The sequence below is a fragment of the Pyxicephalus adspersus genome, chromosome 5 (genome assembly GCF_032062135.1).
Source record: "Pyxicephalus adspersus chromosome 5, UCB_Pads_2.0, whole genome shotgun sequence".
Taxonomy (NCBI): domain Eukaryota; kingdom Metazoa; phylum Chordata; class Amphibia; order Anura; family Pyxicephalidae; genus Pyxicephalus; species Pyxicephalus adspersus.
This window is the reverse complement of record NC_092862.1, coordinates 26099925-26126216: the sequence shown is the minus strand read 5'-3', so window position 1 is coordinate 26126216 and position 26292 is coordinate 26099925. Positions and strand designations below refer to the sequence as shown.

The 26292-nt window shown below is 37.1% G+C and overlaps 1 protein-coding gene across 1 annotated transcript in view; it reads right to left on the bottom strand.

Annotated features, from left to right (window-relative positions):
• Positions 1-26292, bottom strand: part of CALB1 (calbindin 1) — a 40948-nt gene that overhangs the window by 11556 nt on the left and 3100 nt on the right. The window contains exons 3-6 of the mRNA XM_072410946.1: positions 24290-24364; positions 6818-6898; positions 5130-5186; positions 3832-3909 (exon numbers count right to left, since the gene is read on the bottom strand). Of these exons, the coding sequence (XP_072267047.1) occupies positions 3832-3909; positions 5130-5186; positions 6818-6898; positions 24290-24364 (291 nt within the window). The remainder of the gene's footprint in view (positions 1-3831; positions 3910-5129; positions 5187-6817; positions 6899-24289; positions 24365-26292) is intronic.

Genomic DNA, 26292 nt, shown 5'->3' with positions numbered 1-26292 from the left:
CCACTGGTTAGTAATGTAAGAGGCATTCTTCCCACTGACAACCACACTAATGTACTGTAAGCTGTGGATATAGTAAATATATTCAGGATTCCCAGGAACATGAAAGTTATTTTTTAAGGGTTCCCCCACAATAAAAGGTTTGAGAAAAGCAGATATAGAGTGTCAGCAGCACCTCTTCCCTGGTCTACACTAATGTATAACAAGCCAACACTTTTGATCTCTCAGAATTCCCTAAAATGTTTTCCTTATAAATGAAGTTATTCATAGATTAATCAAGGGTGCTTAAATATTCACTGATCAACAAAGGAAAACAATTAGTTTAACAATTCATTTCATTCATCCAATCAACTATCTTCCAGTCCTTTATTGGTTGTTGTCTCCAGTGATTCCTAGGAACCATTCAATTTAGTATCTGCCTAAATCTGACTTGATATGAGGGCTTAGCATTGCTATGCTCCAGGACAGTATTATGAATAATTGGAGTAGTAGTCTCCCTGGAAACTATTTAAATACTGACAGCTGTGCAGTGAGAAATGGTTTCCATACTAAGTCAGCTAAACAAAAGAACTCACAGAATCACACAACGTAAGTCATAAACAAGGCTGGAAAATGGAAGGGATCGGCAGACTCATAAAACTATGGTCTGCACTGCCCAATAGAGTACAAGTTTAGAATACATAACCATATTACCCAAAACCAATAAACACACATATACCTTGATATGGCCCAAGGAGAAGAAGACTGAAAATAGGTTGGAATCTCTGTAATTCTTTTTAATCTTTCCTGAACAATTGGTATTTTCGCATCTTGTGATATATGTTCATTTGTTTCCTGCATATTATCCCAACTGGCTGTTTTCTGCCTGTGTATTGTAATGATTAGCTATTTGCTGCCTGCAAAATAGTTGACTGATTGATGCCTCTTAAGTCCTTTAAACTTAACTTATTTAGAAAGGTGTTATTATGCCCATTTTCACCAAGCTGCACTACGGGCATTGTATTAGATTTTATTCTTTTTAGCATACAGATAATTCGGCTTTTTTATAGCACAGTATGGACACAGCTATTAAGCTATTAGCAGCATTATTATATACAAAACATTCAGATAAAGAAAATCTTTACTGTTTCCATTTATTACTGTCTCTTATCAGTATTATTATTTTTTTATAATTAGTACTGCAGATGATTTTAGTATACAGAGTGTGAGGATATAATGTAAAAAAACAAATATATGATGAACACCGGGTGTCAACTATGCTGGTACACCACAAGCAAAATCTAGTGGTGGTGGTAAGTGGTAATAAATGATTTTGTGGGGTTAGGACATGCTGTAATATCACATGCATGAATACTTTACAGGATCAATTTGTTTTAAGAAAGGATAGCATTCTCATCAAAATATTTTCTGTATCCAAAATTGTGTGCAGTATACAATAATAGCAGTGGATCACGAAGGACAAAGGAACAATGGATCAGGCCCATTGTTTCCATTCCCCAAACTAATTTAAAAAGCTAGATTACCTAATAATTTAAATCCATGACATGCCTGCAAGTTGTACCCTTCTCAGGCTCCTGTTGGTGAAGCTAAACAGTTGTCACATGTGATTCTTGGCTGCCCATGATTCCATGGGTATTGTGTGTTGGACGCATTGATGAACATCAAAAGGCAATACATATGATAGAAGGGCCATGAGCAGCACAAGATGGAACAAAAGGACTCGATTGAACATGTAGATCAGTAGCTTAAAAATGAAACAGGATGTAGGGAGTTTCTATAGCTGTTCTGAAGATTATTATAGTAAGTTGGCAAATATCAGCACAGAATATTACTCTTCATGCATGATTCAAAAATAGGACAAGGCTGGAGGTCTTATTTAAGCTAGCTAATAAAGAATATTACTTAAACTCCACACTTTATGCTAAACAATGATAATTCCAAAATGAATAATATCAAAAGTACCATACACAATGAGGTTAATCTACTAATGACCTTCAGGCTGTAAGCAGAATTAATTAGCACTCTCAAAGTCATATTTCATTTAGTTGGTTGATGTGATGTGGTGAAAGTTCACTTTGTAAAGAAAACCCAATCTCACACAAGGAATTTTAAAAGAAAAAACAAACTTCACCAGTTTCACTAATCTTTGTAGAACAATAACACACTCTGCTAAGAGAACAGCCTAAACTCTTTTAGTAAATGAACCCCAATGTGCTGCAATTAAATATATTGATTCATGACTCTGTTATTTATGAAAATTAGGATTATAAATCAGCAATAAATATAGGATTAGCATATATTATAATGAAATCGGGATATTTAAAATTTTAACTTTTGAAATTACATGAACATGTTAATGCTCACCTTTAAATGTTATTGGTTTTACTTATACTTTTATCTTTTAAGCAAATTATAACACTGGTAACTGGTAAATATTTCATCTTACACATGGAAACCTTTATTTCTATATTTATTATTTACTGTGTTTATTCTCTTAGCTTTCCACCAAGCGGATAGCAGTGCATTTTAAACTATTGTACTGCAGCAGTCAATGTATCGGCCTGGAGTCTCATGTGCGCTCTCCTTTTCAAATTACATGCAGTTTTGCTCATTAGGAATTAGGACACTTAATAATAGCAGAGAGCGCCTTTCAGAAAGGAGTATCCCTGTCTGTAATGACTTTGCCTTCAGAGCATAAAGCTTAAATAAGACATCTAATAAGAAATCTTTCTCTACAATCATTAACTACTAAAACTCGACAACCCAGCTTCCTTCTGAATCTATAACTGGCACGCTATTATTAAGTTCTGCTACACATAATACATCATTCAGCAGTGCAGGGAGGTCAGTGTAATAAGCAGGTGAAATGAATATGTCAGTCTGAAATGTTTAATATTTTAGGCTATCATTAGTATATTCAGCCATTTAGCGAACATGATTCCATGGTTAGCCAACCAGAATTTTGTAAATATTTTTAACCAATAAGAAATTACACTGCCAATTTGACTGCTATATATATATATATGTGTGTATATATATATATATATATATATATATATATATATATATATATATATATATATCTGCTCACATTGATACCATGTTCACCTTTACATTAAGCTAATTAGATTGTGGTTTACAAAATGTAGCAAATCAGCACTGACAATGCTGCCAAGGTGAGCCTCGGTTGGCAAATTGGGCGTATTAAAAATGGTCTGCCACTTGTCCTCACCAATCTTGTTGATCACCAAAGACAAATGGCAGTATAATACTTGTAATTTGATGGTTGGTATACTAGGGTGTGACTACACAAACTGTGATTATTATCTGCATACTCGTGGTTGGGGTACCCCAGGTGGCTTTATAGATATTCCAAAAATGTAAGCCGGCAGATAGGGGCATGTGATCTATGTGCCACTTTAGAAGGTAAGGTGAACCCATGGCTGAACATAAAAGTATAGGAGTCAATCTTAAGATTTACTACAATCCACCTGCTTTTGATAAAAAGTCTACAGATTTTTGACCAAACAAATCCAAACATGTGTCAGATGTCATCACAGTAAAAGCATTATCATGAGAATAACAGGATAAAATCATAAACATCATAATCAATACTATAACAGTATGTAAAGCAAGCTCTAACTAATCAATTCATGTGACAGGGGGCAATCATTCATTAGCTCACTTCCTTAGCAGACGTTGCTAGCAGAAAATAAAGTTGAGAACAGCATAATAAATTATTCAACTGCTTTTTAACCTTTCGAAAACCATTTATGAAGCAACCTATAAGTTCAAAATGAACAATTTACTCTCTGTAGTATTAGAAATACTTACCATGATTTGCGTGTATTCTTCTAACTTTGTATCTTCATATGGTTTATTGGCTTTCTTTAATAAGTCTTTAAGGAAATTCTATTGGAGACATAAAATAAGAGACGTCATTTAGAAATGTTAGCATTCCTGGTGGATGGAGAAACTGTTATGCATTGTGAATTTAGATGATAGGATAAGATTTTATTTGGGAGATTGTGTTGGTTTTATTTAAAATGATTTTTTTTTATGTTATATTGTATTTATATTCTATTCTAAGAAGTAATTACAGGTATTACAGAAGTAATATTCTAACAAGTAATACACCACTTTATGTGTATATAGGCTAAGTATGTTTTCTTTGTGGCTAGAGTAGTAAAATGCTGGACCCTTGGCCATTATTGACCACCCTTTCTATTTGTATATGTATTCGTACTTGTGACCACTTACAGATAGTAAGACAGAATCCAACATTTTAGAGTTGTCAGTAGGGACAAAAGTGAGCCGAGGATTTCTTCCAATAGAAAGAAATGTTGGTTGGGCATCCCTAGCAATTTCCTATACATTAGGGAGATTTCCTTTCACTTTGTAATCCATTTCTGGGAAGTGAGGACAAATTTCTCTTACAGGACAGCAAAAAAAAAAAAAGAAAAAAGAAAGCTGGTAGGCATTTTAACCATTCTCCAGTCTATCCAATTATCCAGTATATTCTGTATATTTATATTTTTTTATTTTAAAGTTTTTTTTAACTGTTCACATTGAATAGTTACCAGTTTTGTTCTGTTCAAAAAACATCTATGCTCCCCACTACTTTGATTCCCTGAATACAAAGCCCTGTAAGCTCACTATTGGTCTCAGCCTACTTAGGGTCTGTCTGCTTAGGCATCAAAGCACAACATCATGGGAAGAATAGGACTGCACCCCTTGCATTGTATAGCATGGTATAACTTCAATGTATTACCATAAAGAAGTCAATGGGAACCGGAAACATTGCTTAGGACTGGAGCAATTTAAACTGAACACACACCAAAACCTCAAAGTCTTTATGTAGGAATGAGTTCTTTAGACCAATATGCACTATTAGTACATTATATATGATGGCCATGGTAAAGTTGCTCCAGCAACAGCTTATAAAAATGATAAATGAATCCCAGGCTTGTCACTTGTCTATTTCTAAATCTTGTTTTTTTGTCAATAGTTACCTCGAGCTGTCAATGTTTTATTCTGCAATAAATATGATTCCAAACATATATACCCAAAATATTATGTATGCGTTTTATATGTCCTGTAGACAGTATTCATATATAGTATATAAAAATTACCTTAAGTTCATCTGTTTCTATGAAGCCGCTGTGATCAGTATCATATCTCCGCCATGTCTGTAAAGATAATAAACCCTTGTGTAAGAAATGTTTTGTGATGATATCAGTATACTAATAAATCATACATTACATTAAGTAAAATACCTGCTAGAGTTCCATGTTGGGTGCATATATAACTTTTAGAGACTTTATAAATGTACCCATTCAGGAGAAACTCATATGCACCCTCCCAATGATTCCTACTGCTCTCCAGGTGTGTAAAATCTCCACTATGTGAGAGTAGACTTATTCATGTGTGTGTTCATACGCAATGGGCCCGATTTATTAAAGTTCCCCAAGGCTGGAGAGGATACACTTTCATCAGTGAAGCTGAGTGATCCAGCTAATCAAGAATGAATCTGGTCCAGGATTCAAAACATTTGATTTTTGAAGAAATCCATTCCAGGTTTGCTGGATCACCCAGCTTTACTGATGAAAGTGTATACTCTCTAGCCTCGGAGTTTTATAAAATCAGGCCCAATGACTTGACATGCAATAAAAAAATGCTGCACTGTGTTGGAATTTTTGTTAATGTATTAAAAAATCTAAATTAATGTATGTGGTTGGTAGTCTACCCTGGCAACCTTCCGCTACCTTTAAAAGAAAAGTTTGCAGTAAATAATGTAATAAGTGGAAAAAATGCAATAAAGTACGGTAAATATTGTCCTTTCTCTTTCCAGGAGGTGAAGGCTACAACGTTCTTAGAGGATTATATCACTTACACCTCCTGAAACCTGGAACACACCAATTGTTTACATTATTTATTTATTGTAACATTGCACATTATTTATTTATTGTAAACTATTTGCTAAAGGTGGTAGAGATTGGCTGGGAAGCGGAACGTCTATTTTATTTCCATGTGTCCTAGAATAGAAATCATGTTATCCTATTTTTTTAATGCACACTAATGCAGTGTGTTGGTGTGAACTAAAGTGGTAAGACATAAGGCGCACCGCCTGGTTTTTGTGTTGGCGCTGCACTGATAAGGATACCCGATGATGCTGGTGTGAATGAGATATTGACAAAACGGCAATCAGGAAGAACCACAGAGCCCAGGAGACACACAATCTGACATATGACAGTTCATATGTCATGCAATATGACACTGGAGCTTTACAAAATAGCAAATATTTGACATAATGTCTACAGGAAAGGTAAAGATAAACTTATTTTTACTGATTGCTTATATATATATATATAATTTATTTTTGAAGAACTGTCACCATGCAGAAGTAAAGCTGTTTGATTTGGATTTATATTTGGATTCCTATTAACTTTAACACTGTGGTGTTTAACCTGACGCATTTACCTCTTGGGTATAGTTTTATATCAATAATCTATTCTATTCAACCAGTAATAGAACAAAAATCTATTCTTTTCTGGGTTTGAATAGTTTACTGTTAGTAAAGATGTGAAGCAAACAGAAATTTATTTAACACAGTTATGTCCTAAAAGATGTTTGATTTGGATGTACTTAACTAGAAAAAAAACAAGCCTTAAAATGAATCATTGGGAAAAGTACAAGAAGTGGAGTTGGCAGCCAAAGCAGTTAAAGTAAGTAACACATTTTATTCTTTTGTTCTATGGCTGAATACCTACATTTGGTGTTGCAGTTCTGTATGTTATGTATGGAAATAGTTCTGTAATACCTGCATGAACTCTTCACTTGACTTCAGCTGCTGTCTGAAGAACAACAAGAAGTTCTCTTCAGTCGGTAAGATCTGGGCGAGCTGGAAAAGGGCACATAATGGAAATGAGATGCATATATTACTAGGCAGCCTTCATTCTGCAATCACAAAGTATAGAGACGGTACTCAGTGTGTGGATAAATCAAAGCTTTGCAAAGGGTGACTGCTTTCCTGTTTAGCTTCAGAGTCAGTAGCACATCAGTCCTGAAAAGTTTGGTAACTTGCATTTATTAATAAAGTGACCCTGTCAGTAAATATAAAAATGTCCAAATAGGGCTTCCTGTAAAATAAGAAGTAAATACATTTCCTGCTGCCCGAGCCAACCAAAGACTACTCTATTCAAGAGCAATTAACAGTCGAAGTCGCAGGCGGGCTGTTATTTCTGGGAGTTTCACGGCATAGCAGTATTGTGGAGGTTGGCAAGAGAAGTTGCTAAGCACTACGGGCAGCTATCTGTTGGGTAACCAACACTTCTTGGAGAAAGAGATGTGAGTATGGGTTACTCCAAGAAGTATTGGTTTCCCAGCAGACCTCAGTTATAGATTTTTCTTGAAGGGAGCTGGCATAGGAAGAGTATTCAAAGAATGTTAAGTTTTACTGAAAAGGTCACTTTAAGAGGTTTAATACTACATTGGAAAAATCTAAAATAAAAATATAAAAAAAATCAATAAACCGCCCTAACACAACACATAGCGGCAAAATGTGTGTGCAATAACACAGAGCACTGTATAGGTACCAAGGGGCTTTTAGAGATTGGGTATAGGCAACCCTGGGGAAAAACTAATTCAAGCAATACTTTTACCTTACTTTTATTTTATTTTTGACACTTGAACCTGGTTGGATATGGATGGCATGGGGGTTCTGTGGCTAGCATTTTGACTTTTTGGCACCAAGGTCTCAGGTTTGAACCTCAACCAGAGTAATCCCTAAGTAATTTACAGTGCTGTGTAATATGTTGGCGCTAAGTAAAAACTATTTATTATAAATAACAATAATAATATTACCCTGGTTTCTCCCCGCATCCCAAAACATACTGGTAGGTTAACTAGTGTTCCACCTTTATTAGCGTTAAGCTTGTGTTAGTAACATTAGATTGTGAGCCTCTCTGACGGATAGTTAGTTACATGACCATGACTATTCACAGTGTTGTAAAATATGTTGGTGCTATACAAGATAAAAATAATATCTGAAGTCATTCCCTGAGCAAATCATTGCAGCAAATAAAAGACTCTTTAATATAGCATAATACAATACAATTTCGACATTGTGAAATGTCTCAATGCAACTCTTGATCAAGTTTCCTAATTAGACAGGGGAAATACAAATTTGTACTGATACAGAATTTTTAAGGCACAAATTCTCCTTTCTTTATGTCCATGGGATGTGACAGCTAAATTCTTTGGGCAACTACTTTTTTTATGCAAGTTTCCAAGTTAGTAAATGCAGCCAGTAATCTTCCCAAGTCTACAGAATATATCAATCTGTAGTATGAACACCTGGGGGAATATTACCTGCTTGCACTGTGTTATAGTTCATGCCTTTTGTGATTTGCAAGTTAAACACAATGTGCAGTTGCTGAGGCCAGGTAACCACACAGATCATCCATCATTTGCATAGTGAGCCCAAAGGCAATCGGGAAGAAGTTTGGATTTATCTACCCACAGTTTTAGGGTAAGGATGAAATTCTGATTTCTGTGGCTTTATTGGATGTTGTTGGTTATAAAACTAACTATGAGCATAGTTACTGAAAGTTCTGCTGAAATCTATTGAAAACTAATGTCCATGTGCACTAATTTATCACAATGTAGACAGGTCCATGTTAATTATGATCAACAAAAATAGGCAGGAGGTAAAGAAATGTTAAGGAGTGTGCATATTGCCAAGTCAACTTATATTTCATACAATATGAAATGTATCTTGAGATAGCAGGTGGAGCTCTAGGTGCCATTTTACATTTCTTCTTTCCTTCTGTTGAAAATAGCCTGTTGTATACATAATTCAATGACTCAAGCTGAAATTTACACACAAATGCATTAAAGTATTGACCCCCTTCATGTCCATTCATCATACAGATATCTCTGTAGCTATCAAAGGCAGCAGTTTTTAAATGATTAATCTACTTCCGTTCTCTGTCTTTTGGGAAACCCAAGGTGCTCTAAAAATCCTTTGTTGTCTAATGAAGAACTATATATATTAACATAAATGGGAAGTGGCACAATTTGGCAGTAAAGAAAGTACCTAGCAGGTGTCATGGATATGGTTGCAAAAAAAATTTATAATATCTTTCCTACTTTTAACATTGGTCCAAGACCTGCATGTTCCTACTTGAAAAAGTCTAATATGTAGCTTCAGAGCTCATAAACTTGGGTTATAGGTTAGTCCACAACTCTCTAAGCTTCAATCACTAGTACATGTAAGGAGGACTTTATAAGTCCACACTTACTCATTTTGACACATTTCACCTTAAAAAAAGCTTAGCCAAAAAAAGCAATAAAGATCTATTTGGGGTGCCACCATCAGTATGTGATGATGTCCTATAACAAGTGCTAAACATTAGTATAAAGCACCAATTTGCAGGAGAAGCTAGTAAACCTTTTACCAGGTATCTGCCTAATCTTATAAAAAATGTAGGAAAAATATCTAGACAGACAGGAGACAGACAGGCAGCAGTTAAAAGTGGAGAGAAGTCTAAAGATACGTACACATGCTAGATGATTATCACTTGAAATGAATGGTTGTGTTCATGTCAATGTTTTGTATACCATGACCCCAAATGTCGTTCATCAATTTGCCCTGATCTTGGCCTGCCACTCCCTCATCCTCTCCCCATCCCATGTCCATAGAACTGAACAGAACTGTGTGTACAGCACTTCTAATTTTCCACTTAATTCTCCCCTGGAAATGATCACAAAAGACTGTTTCCAGTGCCATATATCTGACATGTATCTTACATCTTTACAAGACTTAGGATATGTCCACACACGTGCAATGTTTCCCGTCCAATAATCGTCTCAGGGCTGATTTTGGACAAGGATTGTAATGATTGTAATTTTGTACGACGAAGGATTGTAATGCAAGTGAAGGGGAGAGAGCGTAGCGGGGTGCCGCTCTGTTGTTCTCCCCCCGTCCCCTCTCTATAGAGCAGAATGGTGCTGTATGCACATCACTCGTTCATGCATCGTGAAGTTATTTGTCGTTGGAAAGGATCTTTCATGATCCTTTCCAATGACAAACGACTGCACAAGTTTTTATGGAGGGTAGGGGGGAGAATGTCAGTTATTGCACATGTGCACGTAGCCTTCTTCTAATTCTTTCCTCAATATTTTATTGCTGTAAAAAAGCTGTATATTAACAAGGGGGGAATGGGGGATCTACATGAATGGCACAGGCAGCAATAAAAAACTGTCAGAGGTTCTATCTAAAAAAAAAAAAAAAAAGGTTTAAACCGCATTTCTAATTTATTTGAAAACTATGGAAATGTGGAACAACAAGCACTGGGACAACAGAGGTTGGAGACTGGGAATCAGAGCCCTGTAGGTCTTTGTAAATCTGTAAAATGTAAAGCACCTCATCTAAACGAATTCCAACAAGTACCAATATAATGTAACCTGTCATAACTCATTTGCACATTATTTGCACACACTTAATGAAATAAGCTGTATTTGCATATTTTATATTTAAATATAATGCCTTTGAGTATAAACATGTTACGATGATATGATTAGACTGTGGCTGACTGAATTAATTATAAATGAGGAAGTAGGCACCAACAACAAATTATCCCTGAGAAATGGTCAGAGTGTAATTTCACTAATGGTTCACAGACCAAATCAAGTTAGGAATTTTTGATGTTTTTTTTTTAATCTAAAAGTTACTTGCCCTTTTCATGGGCTTAGTGAGCTGTGTAATCACACCGAGCACAGAGGTTCTCTAGGACTCCTTAGCTCAGAATGGATACATTTAGCATTCATACAACTTTTTCCAGAACCACCTTCGGCCACCAACCACATTATTTGATTACCAGAGTGAATATGCTGTTAGCAGGATGCTACTTGATTCATATGCAAAGCTGTGAGAGCAATGCCCATGGATGTAGGGAAGCCGCCCTGTTGTACATGATGACATTCTGGCATTGTTCATTCTAAGCTACACTGGGTCCTAAAGCGCAACTTCTACGTTTGAAGCTGACCTTTGTTTATTAAGCTGGTGCAGCACAGAGCACACTGCTTTCTTTTAATTACTTACCCAAACACTTGAAGAACAAATATAGATACATGAACACCAGATTGCATTGATAAAGCCCAATGACACAAGCAGAATAAAGCAAAATGTTCACAATAAAGGTAGCCCTGTCTGTCTGTCATTTGCAACCCCTATTTAATGTACAGCACGGCTTAATTTGTTGGCACAAAAATAAATACTGATTATTATTATTATTATTATTAATAATATTAATAATAATAATAATAATAGCACTGCACACACTCACCTTCCCCTATATCCCTGCCACTCTATTCAGGAAAATAGAGTGAAGAAAGGAAGCCCTGGTTAAGGTCTATGGCTCAATCAGTACCAATCAACTCAACCAATATGACATAACTAGGTGCCTGAACAGCCAATCACAAGCACCAATATGTGAAAAATAGAAAATGTAAAAGATGTGATTATGACACCAAATGTTGTGTGGCTACTGGTTGCATTGTAATTGGCTGCAAACATATCACTATTTAAAATATTGCAGAGCAAAACAGAAATTGCAAGAGTTTTAAATGCCTCAATTAGGTGTTTTCTTCCATATATATATATATAAGCAAATTGCAGGTACACAATGTGCTTTTGCACTTGCTGTGCTGACCCAGCACCTTTACCCTCTTCATAACTTTTTATGTAGCTGCTGAAAGTGGAGCAAGTGTCACTTGAGCCATTTGGGGCTGGTAACCTAACATCTGACGTGGTGGCACCCAGTTTTAAGGATTTTTATGCCTATACAAAGAGGCCTTTATGTGTAAATAACATGGATAAAATATGTCAATTTGCCCACATCATATTATGACAAGGTTGTTAAAACTAATGATCTGGCCACAGGGTCACTTTAGGAAATGGCACTAAATACTAACCAGAACTGAATAAGGCCGGCAGGGCTGTAGGACACTTTAGTCTTTATATTTCATAGACTCTCTGAACTTGATATTGTTCTACACACCACAAGTTATCAGAACTTCCAGTTCCGCTATCATATCATACGAAATAGTTTTAGTTTTCTGAACTGGTGCAATAGCTAATAAACTCCTGAATCACCTCCTATACTCTGGAGTGAATGGCAGATTTATTGACCTAATTTCCTGATAGTGTACCAGAGCTGTCCCATGCTGCCACTCATTAATGACCAGATCAGTGCTTATCTCCTGAAGAAGTACAAGCTGGAAGGTCAGGCACAGTTTGCTTTGGAGTGCAACACAAATCACCCCAGGCTATATCCAAGACTCTCACTGCTCTAGCCGCACAAGTCTGCCTCTTTGCAGGTTTCTAAAGAACAATATCAATATTTATAATCAAATTAACAAAATTGTTAAATGAGAATATTTATTCTATGTCTTATCATTCTAAACAATGAAGAAATATACACTTTGCATTCATTATATTCCGAATGATGTGCTTTGCATAGTAACTTGAATTAATATTTATGCAGGTAGAGAATATAATGTAAAAGTTAAAAACAGAAAATAGGACAGGAGGTAAAGAGAGAGAAAGACAGCGGATGGGGGATTATGTTTAATATTGTGAAGGAAAGGTATCTAGGTCTGAATATATCTAGTAGATATAGGGGTCTATTTATAATCTGACATTCACTAAAAATTCCCTGGTGGAGAATGTTCCAGGTCCATGTGTTTAAAATGGCAACAACTGAACGTCCAGCAGAGTATGTTTGGTAAATGTCAGATTTACCGCTTTATAAACAGACCCCATAGTGAAATAAGAACAAAGAATAAAGCTATGAGGCATGGCACAAACTTATACAACAAATCTGGTATTATCTGTTCTGTTTGTTGCTTTAATAAAGGGGACCAATGTGCCACTAAAACACAGTGGATCTGATTTGTTAACACTCTCCAAGGCTGGAGAGGATACCCTTTCATCAGTGAAGCTGGGTAATCCAGCAAACCTGGAGTGGATTTAGTCCAGGAATCAAACAATTTGCTAGCAAACAACAAATAACTTTGAAGAAATCCATTCCAGGTTTGCTGGATCACCCAGCTTCACTGATAAAAGTTCAATAAATCAGGCGCAGTGTATGTTGGTACGGAACCACAGTAAAGGGATTTTCAAAGAACAGTAGGTGCTAATATCTTTGCAATTTGGATTTGTATGGTAACACCATTGCTGTGCATGATACAATTGTTTATCATGTGAAAAGTTAGGCAGGATAGTATGTGGAGGATTTGCCTTGGGTCTATGTCATATTATCGATTCTGTAAAGGGTCAGAGCTTACCAGGGGCAGAATCACCAGTGGGGTGGTGCAGTGCTTTTGGAAAAACTACAGATTTCTATATTGCCAAATTCCTATGCAAATTTGAACATTCATAGGTTATTTAGGTGAAATGTGCTTAGAAAAATCGGTCTACGGTTTTGTTATCTCTATCTATCTATGTTTTTACAGCTGGATTTAGGGAAGCTTAGTTTATTTCTTTATGGAGCAAACACATTTCTCCACCAAGGTATCATGGTAACTTTTGACAATATTGCCCTAATGCAACACAGCTCAAACTGCAGCATATGTTAATGCATATGTTACAAATATGTTATACACATTAAAACACACATGTATACACATTAAACATTTTTGTGCATTTGTTCATATCTTTGTTTGATATGATTTTTTTTGCTTTTTGTAAACACAATAAAACATCCAGAATATTTGAAAGCATCCAAGCCATCCAAAACCACCTTAATTTCACCTTACACGTTGACTCCAATTAACTGAATAAAAGCTCTCATTTTCACGCATCTCTAATTACCAGTGTGGTGTGGCCCTTGGTGTGTTTTTAATTAGTCTGTTTAGTATTACTAAACATGAAGGTTTAGGAAGGTGATCTGTCCTAGAGCAATACGGCTGATTCAGCCAGCAGAATAAGAAAAATTATTTATATCTCTTAGAAGAAACCTGAGTCAGAAACGAGCGCCCCATGATGCCACAGGCTAGATTCATGTTTGGAACAGATAATGGGTCAATGACATCAATTAATAACTATTTATGCGATGTTTGTGGCAATCAGTATTTCCATGGTATCCAAATAAGAGAAAAGTCTAACTTGCCTCCATAAGTGAATGTACATTGGTTAGCTTCTAACTGAAGCCCTTTTATTGAGGATTGGAGGTAAATCTTTAGAAAAAGAGACCTAAAGGGTTGTTTTCCTTTTTCTTTTTTTTGTTGCTAATTCAAACATAAAAGACAACTAGTGTGTGTGATCTGCTTTGGGCCTGGACCCCAATCCTCCCCTTAATCCTGCAATCTCATTTTGTTCAGTTTAATAAAAAAAAAATAATAAAACAAGTCATTTTTTTAATAAGCACATTTAACTCAGCATAAAAAAATCGCTTTGCAAAGAATACCCAGTCACATGTAAGAAAATCTAACATTCTAAACACTGCCTGTGCATAATTAGATAGTAAATGTCAGCAGAGCTTCACATAATTCACTAAACACAGAGAAATATCTCCTGCAAGGAAATAATTCATTGTACTGTGTGAACAGCCTATATTCCCTTGGTAAATCAGCCCCAGTATGTTTTATATCACTATGTACTATAAGACTGTACAAATTCTAGAACTATCTTGTACAGTTAAAATAAAATATTTCCACTTTTCTCACTGACTTTTGATGTTGCAGACACTCAGAATGCTGGATGTGAACATTCAATAAAAAACTTGAAATAGCTTTTTGCTGCAGGAAAAAATCTGAACATTTTTCTTGGAGAACGATGAAGATTGGAAAACGCCATGGAACACAATGGAACAGATTTAGCAGATTAGCTAATAAATATTACATATGTATGTATTACATATGATCCATGTACTTGCTGACCTTCAAAAAGACGGCCACTGTGCTGCTCCTGGACTTCTATAAACATGGGGGACTTTCAATAAATGAAGCCTTATACAGTGCACACTTTGATCCCTTCTTTCAGGGAAATGTTCGGTTTCACCATTACATACTGCACCATGAGATAGAGAGATAGATTTAGAACAAGAAAGAATCATGTCCTGCCAAATCTTACTGCACTGAACAATAATAACATCTAAACTAAGCACATAAAAAAACAAAATTCAGATCCAGACAGGGAATAATTATTATTATTATCCAGTATATATATAGAATATTACAAAGTGCTCTACAAAGTCCATAGTCATGTCACTGTCCACAATCTAATATCTAATGTCTTTAATACAGTCTAAGTTTAAATTTTTTGTGGGAAGCCAATTAACTTAACTGCATGTTTTTGGAATGTGGGAGGAAATTACAGTACCCAGGGGGAAAGCCAGACAAACATGGGGGAAACCGGCAAACTCCATGCAGATAGTGGCCTAGGCGAGATTCAAACCTGGGACTTAGCGCTGTAAAGGCCAGAGTGCTAACCACTGAGCCAACGTGCTGCGAATCAGAAAATTTTTATCATAAAACCACAGATGTTTTCATGTCTCAATATGGCTATTAGTAAGATGTAGTTAAGAGGCATGTTAAGTTTTTCTTGTTTTTTGGGGGCAAATTATTGTTGCAAAGTCTTTTTATTAAGCGATCCCGCAAGTAACAACACCAGAAGGCTAGAACACTGATTAGCTATTAGTAGCAGCGTTGAAATCTTGCTATGTGTGCTCCACTAGTTGGCTTTCGTTATAAAGTCAATAAAATAGATAACAATGGCCAATGGACGGAGTGTGTATGAAAATGTTGTTACTGGAAGGACCTTCGTGTAAGAAACTTTGTAACTGTGAAAAAATGATTGGCCTAAAATACTGTGACCAGGGCATAATGCCAAAATTAGGCTTGATATGCAATTGATTAAGCAAGGCTTTACAATGCCTTGTTGTAAAACAACATTCTCCTCTTAGATTTCATGTTTTTCTCTTGTTGGTCTGAAAAGTGGATTTACCCGTTAAATGCAAGATTAGTATCGACCCAAATTTCTCAGGGGAAGCAAAAAAAAAAAAAAAAAAAAAGAAAATACATCAATTCTCCTAATGGACCCTAAAGCCTAAACTGTTTCATTCGGTAACATTGTCCAAATTGCCCCTTTATACTATGTATACATTACATTTTGTCCTTGAAGGTCACCTGAAGATCAGAATACACATTCTTCAGCACTGTACTCACATACATGAATAACTGAGTTTATTGGTGTCATTATTGAGTTTGATTCTTTAGAGAACCACTTTAACAGATATCCCATCCTCCAAGATAGAATATAATTATAGGACGGCCTGAAATGAAATTGAAATGCATCATCCACTTTGCAGTAGGCTGTGGTTTGAAATTATGTAAAATATACATTTCCAACCAGAAAGCCTAATCTATAGAGGGGTAATTGAAGCTGATTTTTCTTTTGAAGGCCCAGAGGCATCTCTAAAGAAGCCATGAGAATATTTTCATTCCAACATAATTACGAGTGATCGTAACCATTCTGTGGTTGCTTCTTAAATTCTTTAAAGTAAAAATTAAAGCTACCTTCACAGGTCAGATGGTTGTTGCCCCGGATAGTAGTGCCCATCATGGGTGAAACTCTAATGGGTATACAGTGATCACCCTGGCAGATTATTAAATGGTCAAGCAGGAACAGCCATGGTACCTTCCTATGGAAGATAAAACAGCAGCGTGCTGCTTGCTCATCCTCCACCTCCCCTCTCCATATAACAAAATAGTGTTATGTGTACAGCGCTTGTTCATTTATCTATTTGGAAATGATCACAAAAGATTCACAAGGGAATTGTCCTCCTGCAAAGGATATTTATGTTATAGTGAATAAGGAGAAGCTATGATGCCTTTATCTAATCATGTGGAGAAGTTAAAATTCAGCCTTTTCGGATTGTTTTGTGCATAATTGGGCAAATCTTTGCAAAGATATTTCACCAGTTAAATGAACATTTGCAAGGAGACAATTTATTTTGCTTGGACAAAAATAGTTCCATTTAATATGCGGGGCATACTTTCCCATTAAAAATGTGTACTGCTTCCATGTCCAAGTCCTTATCCAAGGAGAAGTGACAAATAAAAATAGGTGCTTGCTAGGGCCTAAATGGCTTTTGCAGCCTAAGATGACTTCCTTAATCGTCTTGTCCTTAAGACAACTCTGATTTAAACTGCGCTATATATAACTATCCAATACTGAAAGTGTAGCATTGGGTGAAATGTGGTGTGTTAAGTGACATACTGGAGGCTTACTGATCTCTGTGGTTGTAAATTATGATTTAAGAAGACATTTACAGAAATGGTAGCAGAAAGGACAGTGTAGAAATGCCAGCTGATAATGCAGATCAAATGATACTAGATGCCTGTTCATAATTAATAACGATCTGTTAGCTACATTCGTCTTGCAGAAAAATGGGGACAGGGAAGTTTATTTCCAGGCTGGTGATTGGTCCCTAATGGATAACATTTATCAGTATGATTTTATATAAAGTAAGCTTTTGATTTCAGAGTAAAATTATAGGTTCCAAGGATAGCAGATCTCAGAAAAACTGAATACATTTTTTGGTTGTCTCTAAACTGGAGCTCAGAATGGGTATTGGGTCCTCCTTTAGAAATGGAATTTAGGTTTGGCAAGTAGCCATTAAGGTACCTCTGTAGCATCATGGCAAGACGGGGAGTTCAGGCAGGCAATGGGGCAGCAGAGTAATTAATGTATGGCAAGCATCACATAAAGTGGTGTAAGCCCAAAAAACTCTCAATTTAAAGTACAATATAATCTTTAAGGCAAACATTACAACCGGAAAAAAAAACACTTTAAACCTCATTCTTTTGCATTAAAGTCCAGCAAAAATGCCTAACATCTTCAAAAATGGTGTGTCTTTGTTCTCCCCTATTTATCCACTACATCATGCTGCATGATCACTGCCCGTAAATGTAAAACTGCTCCCATTTTATTCTCTGGCAGTGTTTTGAGGCTCTTGACCTTGTTACCTATAGGTCACCTTCAACCACTCCCCTAGACCTGCTTTTTGGCCCTAATTCACAAAACATCATTAATGATAACATTTAGTTTCCTGAACTGCCATGGCTCATTTGTTGCCAACCTTGTTTCTGTCTGACCTTACTTTGCCTACGGCCTGGATCAACCCTAGCTTGACCCTTGACTCCAAACTATCTTAACCCTCCAATATCTGACCTTGCTGACTCCTATTTTTGACCTTTGACTCCTTTCTCCAACCTCTTGAACGGAAATTTGGCTTGTCATTTCCCTGTTCATCTCTCAGCTCAATTCAGCCTTTGTGGGTCCCTAGTTCTCCATTAATACATGTCCTCCTAAGGTTAAGAGGGGGCTTGTCTAAAGGTGAAAGATATGGCGTTATTTTTGAGGGTTGGCATCAGGGTAAACGTTGGGAATGGGCCAGTTCCTTGCAGGGATTTACCCATTCCAAACACTGTACTTGCAGTGTTAACAATTACATTGCTAATCTTTCTCCAACTTTCAAAATATAATTTGTATAGGTTGTGTTATCAATAATGGCAGAAGACTATTGGTTGTACCTAGAGTGAGATCAGGTTGGCAATTCTGTGTAATATTCTTAATTTTTCCTGATATGGTCACTGTATTTTAGGGTAGACATGGGTGTCATAAGACCTGGGCACTTAGCTTTGTAATGAAAATACTAATCAACACAATCAGTGTTAATGATACAGCTATCATTTAGCTGAGTGTCTTCTGTACTAATCCTACCACGGCCATAAACAGGTTCTTGTGGTTGAGTTGAGTGGATGCTTTGCAAATGAGCACGTTGGAGCTCTCAGATTGCAATGCTTGTCACAGGATGATACACAGAGAAATTCTAATTTCTTCAACATGCAAACTACCATTTGGTGTTTTAGGAGATCTTAATAACAGGACTTCCAGGACTCTTATTACCAGTTACAATTACAGACACAGAATACAACCTGTCATCACTGTCTAAGTATATATATGTAAAGGATGCTACCGGTGGATTGCTTGCAATTAATATTTACTTCAGACTCCAAAGCTATCATACAGTATAATTTTACAGCACTTATATACAGTCTGTTATTACCGGCAATTGAATCTGTGATGGAAACAACAGCAGGTCAAGTCAGCTGACGGCATAAGATGTCAGCAGATTTTACTTACCTACACATCTGATCCTTCCTATCCCACAGCATCTGGAAAATGTTTGCAAATATTAATGATCCTATTACCAATTTCTGTGCAATCATATTCCTCCAACCTCCCAACTTTGTTGGCTGAGAAAAAAAGGATACGTTGAAATGCACCCTGTACTGAAAATTGGTGTAGAAAAATTGCATTCAATACTGGGCATGGCTAAGACGACATATTGTATACAGTCTGCAAAAAATCATTAGCTGCAAATTATACAGTGATGAGAAGTGAGTTAAGAGAACAAACAATTTAGTCAGGATATAAAACACAACATAACGTATGGTACAGGGGTCAGGTCTATGTAACATACTACACAGCACGTAAAGTGTATCAGTAATCACAATGCACAACTATAAGGGGTATGTATCATCGATCCCCATACTTTGCCAGTTACAGGGAGGCAAAACACCCCGATGGTATTTGTGGGGAAAACAAGGTCCTTGGTTCATGTGATGGGTCATCCTGAGGTGAGTGGCAAGGAAGAAAGATGTAGAAGCAATGATGTACAGTGGGGAGAAGGGAGTAACAATAATGGCCATTGAGGGTGGGGAAAACAAATGTGTCCAGCGGGGAGTGGAGGAAACAAGAGTGCCTAGTGGGGTGTGGCAAAACTATACTGCCTAGTAGGGGTTGGGGGCAAATCAGTCACCAGTCTACATAGGTGGGTAATCAACAGCCTTGGTCTATGGACACAATCACTATAAACACATAAAGCACAGTAATACTTATTTATCACCCAGTTACCAAGATGTTTCTGGAAAGTATTGCCATTACATTCACATGTCATGACTATTCTTTCATCACCAGTTGAATGTTTGTGCAGCAACAGAATTTTCTTATATAACATTCCTACCAGATTTGTAACTAAACTAAAACATAAAACATAGATCCGATCTATTCCTCATTTGAACCAAATCCCTCTGTGCCTCTTTCTTTCTCAGTTATGACTCTTTTTGATCTGATGTATAGATTTTTTATGAAATTAGGAGGCAACGCTCACTCCCCAGCAGGGGTGTAGTGGGGCGAGCATGGGTGGGAATGCCCTTACTTTTTTCCGGAAATGCCCCCCCTTCCCTCCCCTATTTTTGAAAAGGGTTCTTAAGTGGTCCCGGATTCTGCCTGGTCGGCCCCCCCGCGGGGTCAGGGGAAGGCCCTGGGAGGGCGCACCGTTCAGAGCCGCGGACCATGTCTCCTGGAATTGCAGGCTCAGGGTGGTGGGTGGGTTGTCTCTCTGAACACAACCCTGTTCGGATCTGCGATGGGAGAGTGGACTGGTTCAGGTATCATGACGTCACTCTAGGGAAAGTTTCTTCCCCTTTGAGTGACACATAGGCAGGGGTGTAGTAGGGCGGGCACGTCATGGATAGTACTGTGCCCCCATTTTTTTTTTACAACTAAACCCCTGTTTCCCAGCAAGTATAGAGGAAACAATGTTGTCACCCTAAGCTGCTCTGATGATATGAATCACAAATATGTTTTCCTCTCTTAATCTCCACTGCATAAGGAAGGGGGGTTTGCAGATTTCAGAAGGTAACTTGGAAGGAAGATACCATCTCTTATATTAGTTTAGTGAAGAAGGAGTGATAAGAATGATTCATTGCTTTCAAGATCTATAGGTAATTTCTATACTTGCTGAGAATGTTCTCAGCCTGAAAAAGGAAAACTAAGAAAGTCTAAGGTCTATTAAGCTGCATTAAATTACATTGTAGTCCTGGGTTTAGATATAGTTAACATTTATTAAATCTTCTGCTAATACATTGTGGCAAATACTTCAATTTACTCCATTTAAATTACATTTGCTCAGATCCCCTTGCTGTCAGATAGGGAAATGCTTCCACAGGAGGTTTCTGACCGCAGTGATGGCAGAGGATAAAAACCAGCATCTATTCCTTTAGGTGGGTGAAACTTGAAATCTGTATTGTACAAGCTTGGGAATAGACCTTGTGTACTTCAACAATACCCACATAATAAAACAAGCACCCTGGGCACATATCTCCTGTATGCACCATTATGTTGGGTATATCTAATCTGCCTGTATGACCAATGTGTCACTGCTCATCAGTCACAGCCTCTATATAATTCATGAAATCATTACAGCTGGTACTCAGATCACAATACCTAATATCTGCATAGCAAAGCAAACTTCTCTTAGCGTGAACCGCCTATGGCATTTTTTGTTATGTGGGTATAGAGATGTCACAATAAGATACCAACTAATAAAGAGCTTCCTGTATGACATGAAGACCTCAGTAAATGGTTTATGTAATTGCAGTGTAATCTATAATCAGATATCATCCTATTAAAGCACATCTGTATGTTTTGCTAATCAAAGCAACCTTAAAAATAGCAGTCACTCTTTTTTCTTGCCACATCATGCCTTTATGTTCTCAAACCACCATAAAAAAACAAGAGTTTTATGCAAGTACTAAATTCTGTACTCTCAGCTTTTATTAATTTTTAAAAAGTATCCTCATATTATCCTGAAAATTTATGTTGAAGGGACTCATTTATAACTTATATCCTATAACTGTAACTTATATTCTAAAATATTTAACTCCTAGGTCAGATACAAGGTCTATTGGTGGTGAAGGTGACCCCATTCTGCGATACTGTGATCTGCCTGCTGCAGAAGTTGTGTATGACTCAGAATACGAGTGGCTGATGCTGCGAGAGGAGTGTGGGTGAATAACCAGTCTCTGATATGTGAATATATTCATATTCATGCTTGAATGAAAAAGTACCAGAACATAAATTAAGCAGGTAGGGGTCATGGCAAAATTTAATGGGGCTTCCGGTCACCTCCTTATTGTCATTTTAAAATAAAGTTTGTGTAAATCAAGGTCAGATAGCAGGTTAGCTGTCAGGATAGTCAGTACATTACTAGGGACTGATTATAGGTGTCAGGGGAAAAGGGGCCAACAATACAAAATATCTTTTTATTAATCCATTTTCTGAATGGATTGCCTAAACTGAACACACATGCGTTAATGCAATGCACAAGATATAAACCTAACCTAAGTAGAGAGATTTTGCTTGAGTTCCTGTAGTATCTGACATCTGTCAAACTGATGGGGAATATCCCAAAGTGGGGTACAGATAACAATTACATTTTGCCAGATGTTCTATTCCCTTTGGCTTGGATGGAATGGATGTAGTCAAAACTTATCTTCAGTTTTGGATAGAGTGGTAAAGGGTTAAAATCCTTAGTATGTCATTGGGAAGATCCCCCTTTACTTCCTTATTAACAGTAAAATAAAAAAATAGATATATATATGCTATTATTATTGATGCATTTATTCATATTTTGTTTCAATGCCCAATCAAAAGAAAGCAAAGGATTTACAAACACTTTAAAGGAGATCTTCCTGGTATGACACAGGCATGGGTTTTATCATTTTCTAAGCTGATCTCTTTCAGGTTGAAATAACATTTAAAAGACTATACTTGCTCTTTGACAATAGTATCTGAAATGCAAGGAAAATATTTATAATTCAGAAAGGTAAATAAATCATACTGGGTACCAATGTCAAGACAATCTACTAAAATGATATTGCAGCTTGCTTAGGTACATCAATCTTGCACTAGAATAACCCTAAAAATGATAACTGCTGGGCAACCGCGACCTCCCTTCACCATAACAGGAGGCTAAACAAAGACCATTCAACACTTGGTAATATCGTTATCAGAGCTGTCTCATTTAATAGCCAGTACATGTCACCGCGATGTGATTCAGTCTTCAGCATCATTAATCTTTTTTGAAGTCAATTAGCCTTTCCCTGCCAGCGCCATCATTGACATTTTTAGTCAGTGAGTAGGAGTCAAAAACATCTAGCTGATTAGACAAAACAAGATCTCTATATTTCTGGCCATTGATCCTTTAGAAGTATTCCTGGGCCACCAGTTCCTCAATGCTCCGGTTCTGCCTTAAGAAGCCCCCATGCTTTACAATAAGATAGCACCATGTCTGTACAATATGGATTTACAAACAACTGCAAATTGCAAAAGTCCACCTGAAAGAATATAATTTAAAAATACTCTTTAGGTAGGCACTTGCAGCACCCAATTGTTAGTAAATCTAAGGAAAAACGTATTCATTATTCAAATGTATAAATATCCAACACTTATTGCAGCTTTAGGCCTTCATTTTGTTGGATGAAAGAAATCCTCCTGGCAGCATCTATAAGTGTCAACAATACCTGACTTCCAAAGAAAGTTCTGAAGATCTGTTTTTAAATATGATCAGGTCACACAGTGCTCTAGTTCAAAATTACAAAACTCAATGTCCACATTTTTAATAATTTGACTTGCAGCAGCTCTGACTTAGCAATAGAGATGGTCGATGAGTTGCAAAAAATTGACTTTTATGCAAATCATATGTAATGGAGACTGCATTGATTTGAGTAAATACGTCATTGAGGGCACTATGCAGCTTGCAGAGTTTGATTGTCTCGGTTTCAAGTTAGTGCAATTTGAAGAACATTTGCATTTGCAAAAAAAGTCAATTTATTTGCATCTCATTGACCATCCCTGGTAAGCACAGTCTGCACTGACTTTCAATAAAACTCTCATGGTATTCCACGATATGTGAGCCAGTGCCACTGGACATTCTTATTTGTCTTTAGATGTATTTGAAGACTATACTGCACCCTTTGTAATGGCTGTCTTAAAACACTGAAGTGCTTCTTATATTATGGTTCAGCAGCACTTTAAATATTCTGCAATGCAAAATAACTAATAGTGCAATTTATTACGGATCTTCTAAAGTTGCCTAGTTGTTATGCTGCGCCTCTTTCTTCATTTCTATATTTACTTGCTGCACACTTGTTCCTTGTCAGTATATTGAAAACATACTGTAGATCCAAAATGACTGGCTACCTGGAGGCCAGCAATGACAGCCTATTTCTATGAATCCACTCCTGACAATAGAAGACAATGGATGGAAGAGACTCTGCTTCATCACAGCAGTAAAAAAAATTCCACATCCACAGATATTTATTTGTCTGTTATCCTGGTAAGCTTGTCATACAGTGCAATTTACATAGAACTTACCTCCACTATTCCAATTTTGGCATCACTGTTTTGTCCATATTGCTCCACAAAGGCTTTCATATTCTCTGACAAATCCTAAAAAATATGAAACGATTGTTCATCAATTGCATTATATTTTCTCAACATACAAGTAGAGATCATTAGGTTGCATTAACATGGTTACACATTATAAAGCAACGCCAGATGCAAGGAGTAAAGGCTATCAAGGTACCCAAAAGCACTGCAGCTAACAATCAGACTTGCAGCTGACCTCAGCTCCCCATCGCCCCAATTCATTTAAACAGGAGTGGCCAGGAACAACCCAATGCACTGCAAGGAAAATGCATTAACCAGGGGTTTGGTTTGCCACATAGCACATAGCAGCAATGGGTCTGGGAGCAGCTTACTGTGTGATTTGCAACTCCAAGTGTGAAAGAGGTCTTAATCCTTTGTTCCCTGTAATCTACTGCAGCCAAAGTCTAGAAAGCACCTTACAGGGTCACCGAGAGTGTAATTCTTCATGTCTGTTCCATGTAACTTCCTCACTCGCTGCCACCTGCTACATCAATCACATTCAAACTTTCAAGCAAGTTCTGATCTGATTAGTGAATAATAATTATTTTTCATCAGGTCTAAACATACAAGGGTTGCCAGTGTGTTTGGAAATGTGTTAATTCTAATAACATTAAGCACAGTGGGCCAGATTTATTAAAGCTCTCCAAGGCTGGAGAGGATACACTTTCATCAGTGAAGCTGGGTGATCCAGCAAACATGGAATGGATCTGGTCTAGGATTCAAAACATTGGCTAGCAAATAGCAAATGACTTTGAAGAAATGCATTCCAGGTTTGCTGGATCACCCAGCTTCACTGATGAAAGTGTATCCTCTCCAGCCTTGGAGAGCTTTAATAAATCATGCACAATATATAAATAAACTCATTTGCTGGATATTTGGTATATTTGGGTCAGAAGAATCATATTTAGAATGTTCTTCCAAATTTTGGACCCCTGGAATCCCTAATAGCCTCTGTTTCCTTCAATGTACTATATATACAGTAGCACACAGGGTAAATGGGTTTACAATTATACACAATGGGAAATTACAGATTAAAATAAAACTGCTCACCTAGTTTATATTAATTATTGTAATCCCGCCAGTGTGTGCTGCAGACTCTTATAAGCATCGTTATTATTCAGTTTTGGGTTCTTAATTATTCAGTTATATTAGATATAATTTGTTGATGAAACATGAAATATTGATTCACCTTTTCACATGATTCTCGTTAGACCGCTTTTGTTAATATTGTTTGCAGATATCAGTATCACCATTTTCCCTGGGCTGGAGTCACTGCTTGCTAGGCTGTGTGTTCTGAGGTTAAACACTATATTCAGTTATCTAAATGAGAGACTAAGAAGATTTCAGCCTGCAGCTTGTGTAATAGCAATTATTAGGCTGCTCAGTCATGGCAGGCACACATGTGATCAGCAAAGACAATGGATCACATACATAGATAGCTGTGCGGTACAAATTAGGCGTCTACTTTCCCAGTACAAATGGTCCTTGCACTGACTGTCCTGTTCAAACACAACTCCATTATCTCTATCAGGCAAGAAAGAATGGGCAAGAGATGGAAAATGGTACACATGGAAGGAAGGGGTTAAAAGGGAGAGAGGGTGGAGAGAGAAAGAAGGAGAGGAGAGAGAGAGGAGAAGGAGAGGGTAAGGATTGATAGAAGGAAGAGAGAGGGAAGGGGGCAGAGAATTAAAGAGGAGTGAGGGAGAGAGAGCAGAGAAGGAGGGAGCGAAGAAAAGAGAGAGAAAGGAAAGAAGGAGGGAGAAAAGAGGAGAGAGTAGGTAGAGGGAAGAGAGTAGAGAGAGGATAGGAAATATCAGACAGAAAGAGGGAATAGGATGGAGAGAGTTTAGGGAAAGGAGAGGGAGAAATAAAGAGAAGAGAGGGAGGGAGAGAGGACAGGGAGAATAAAGAGGGGAGAGAGGAGAGAGGGAGAGAGAGAAGAGAGGGAG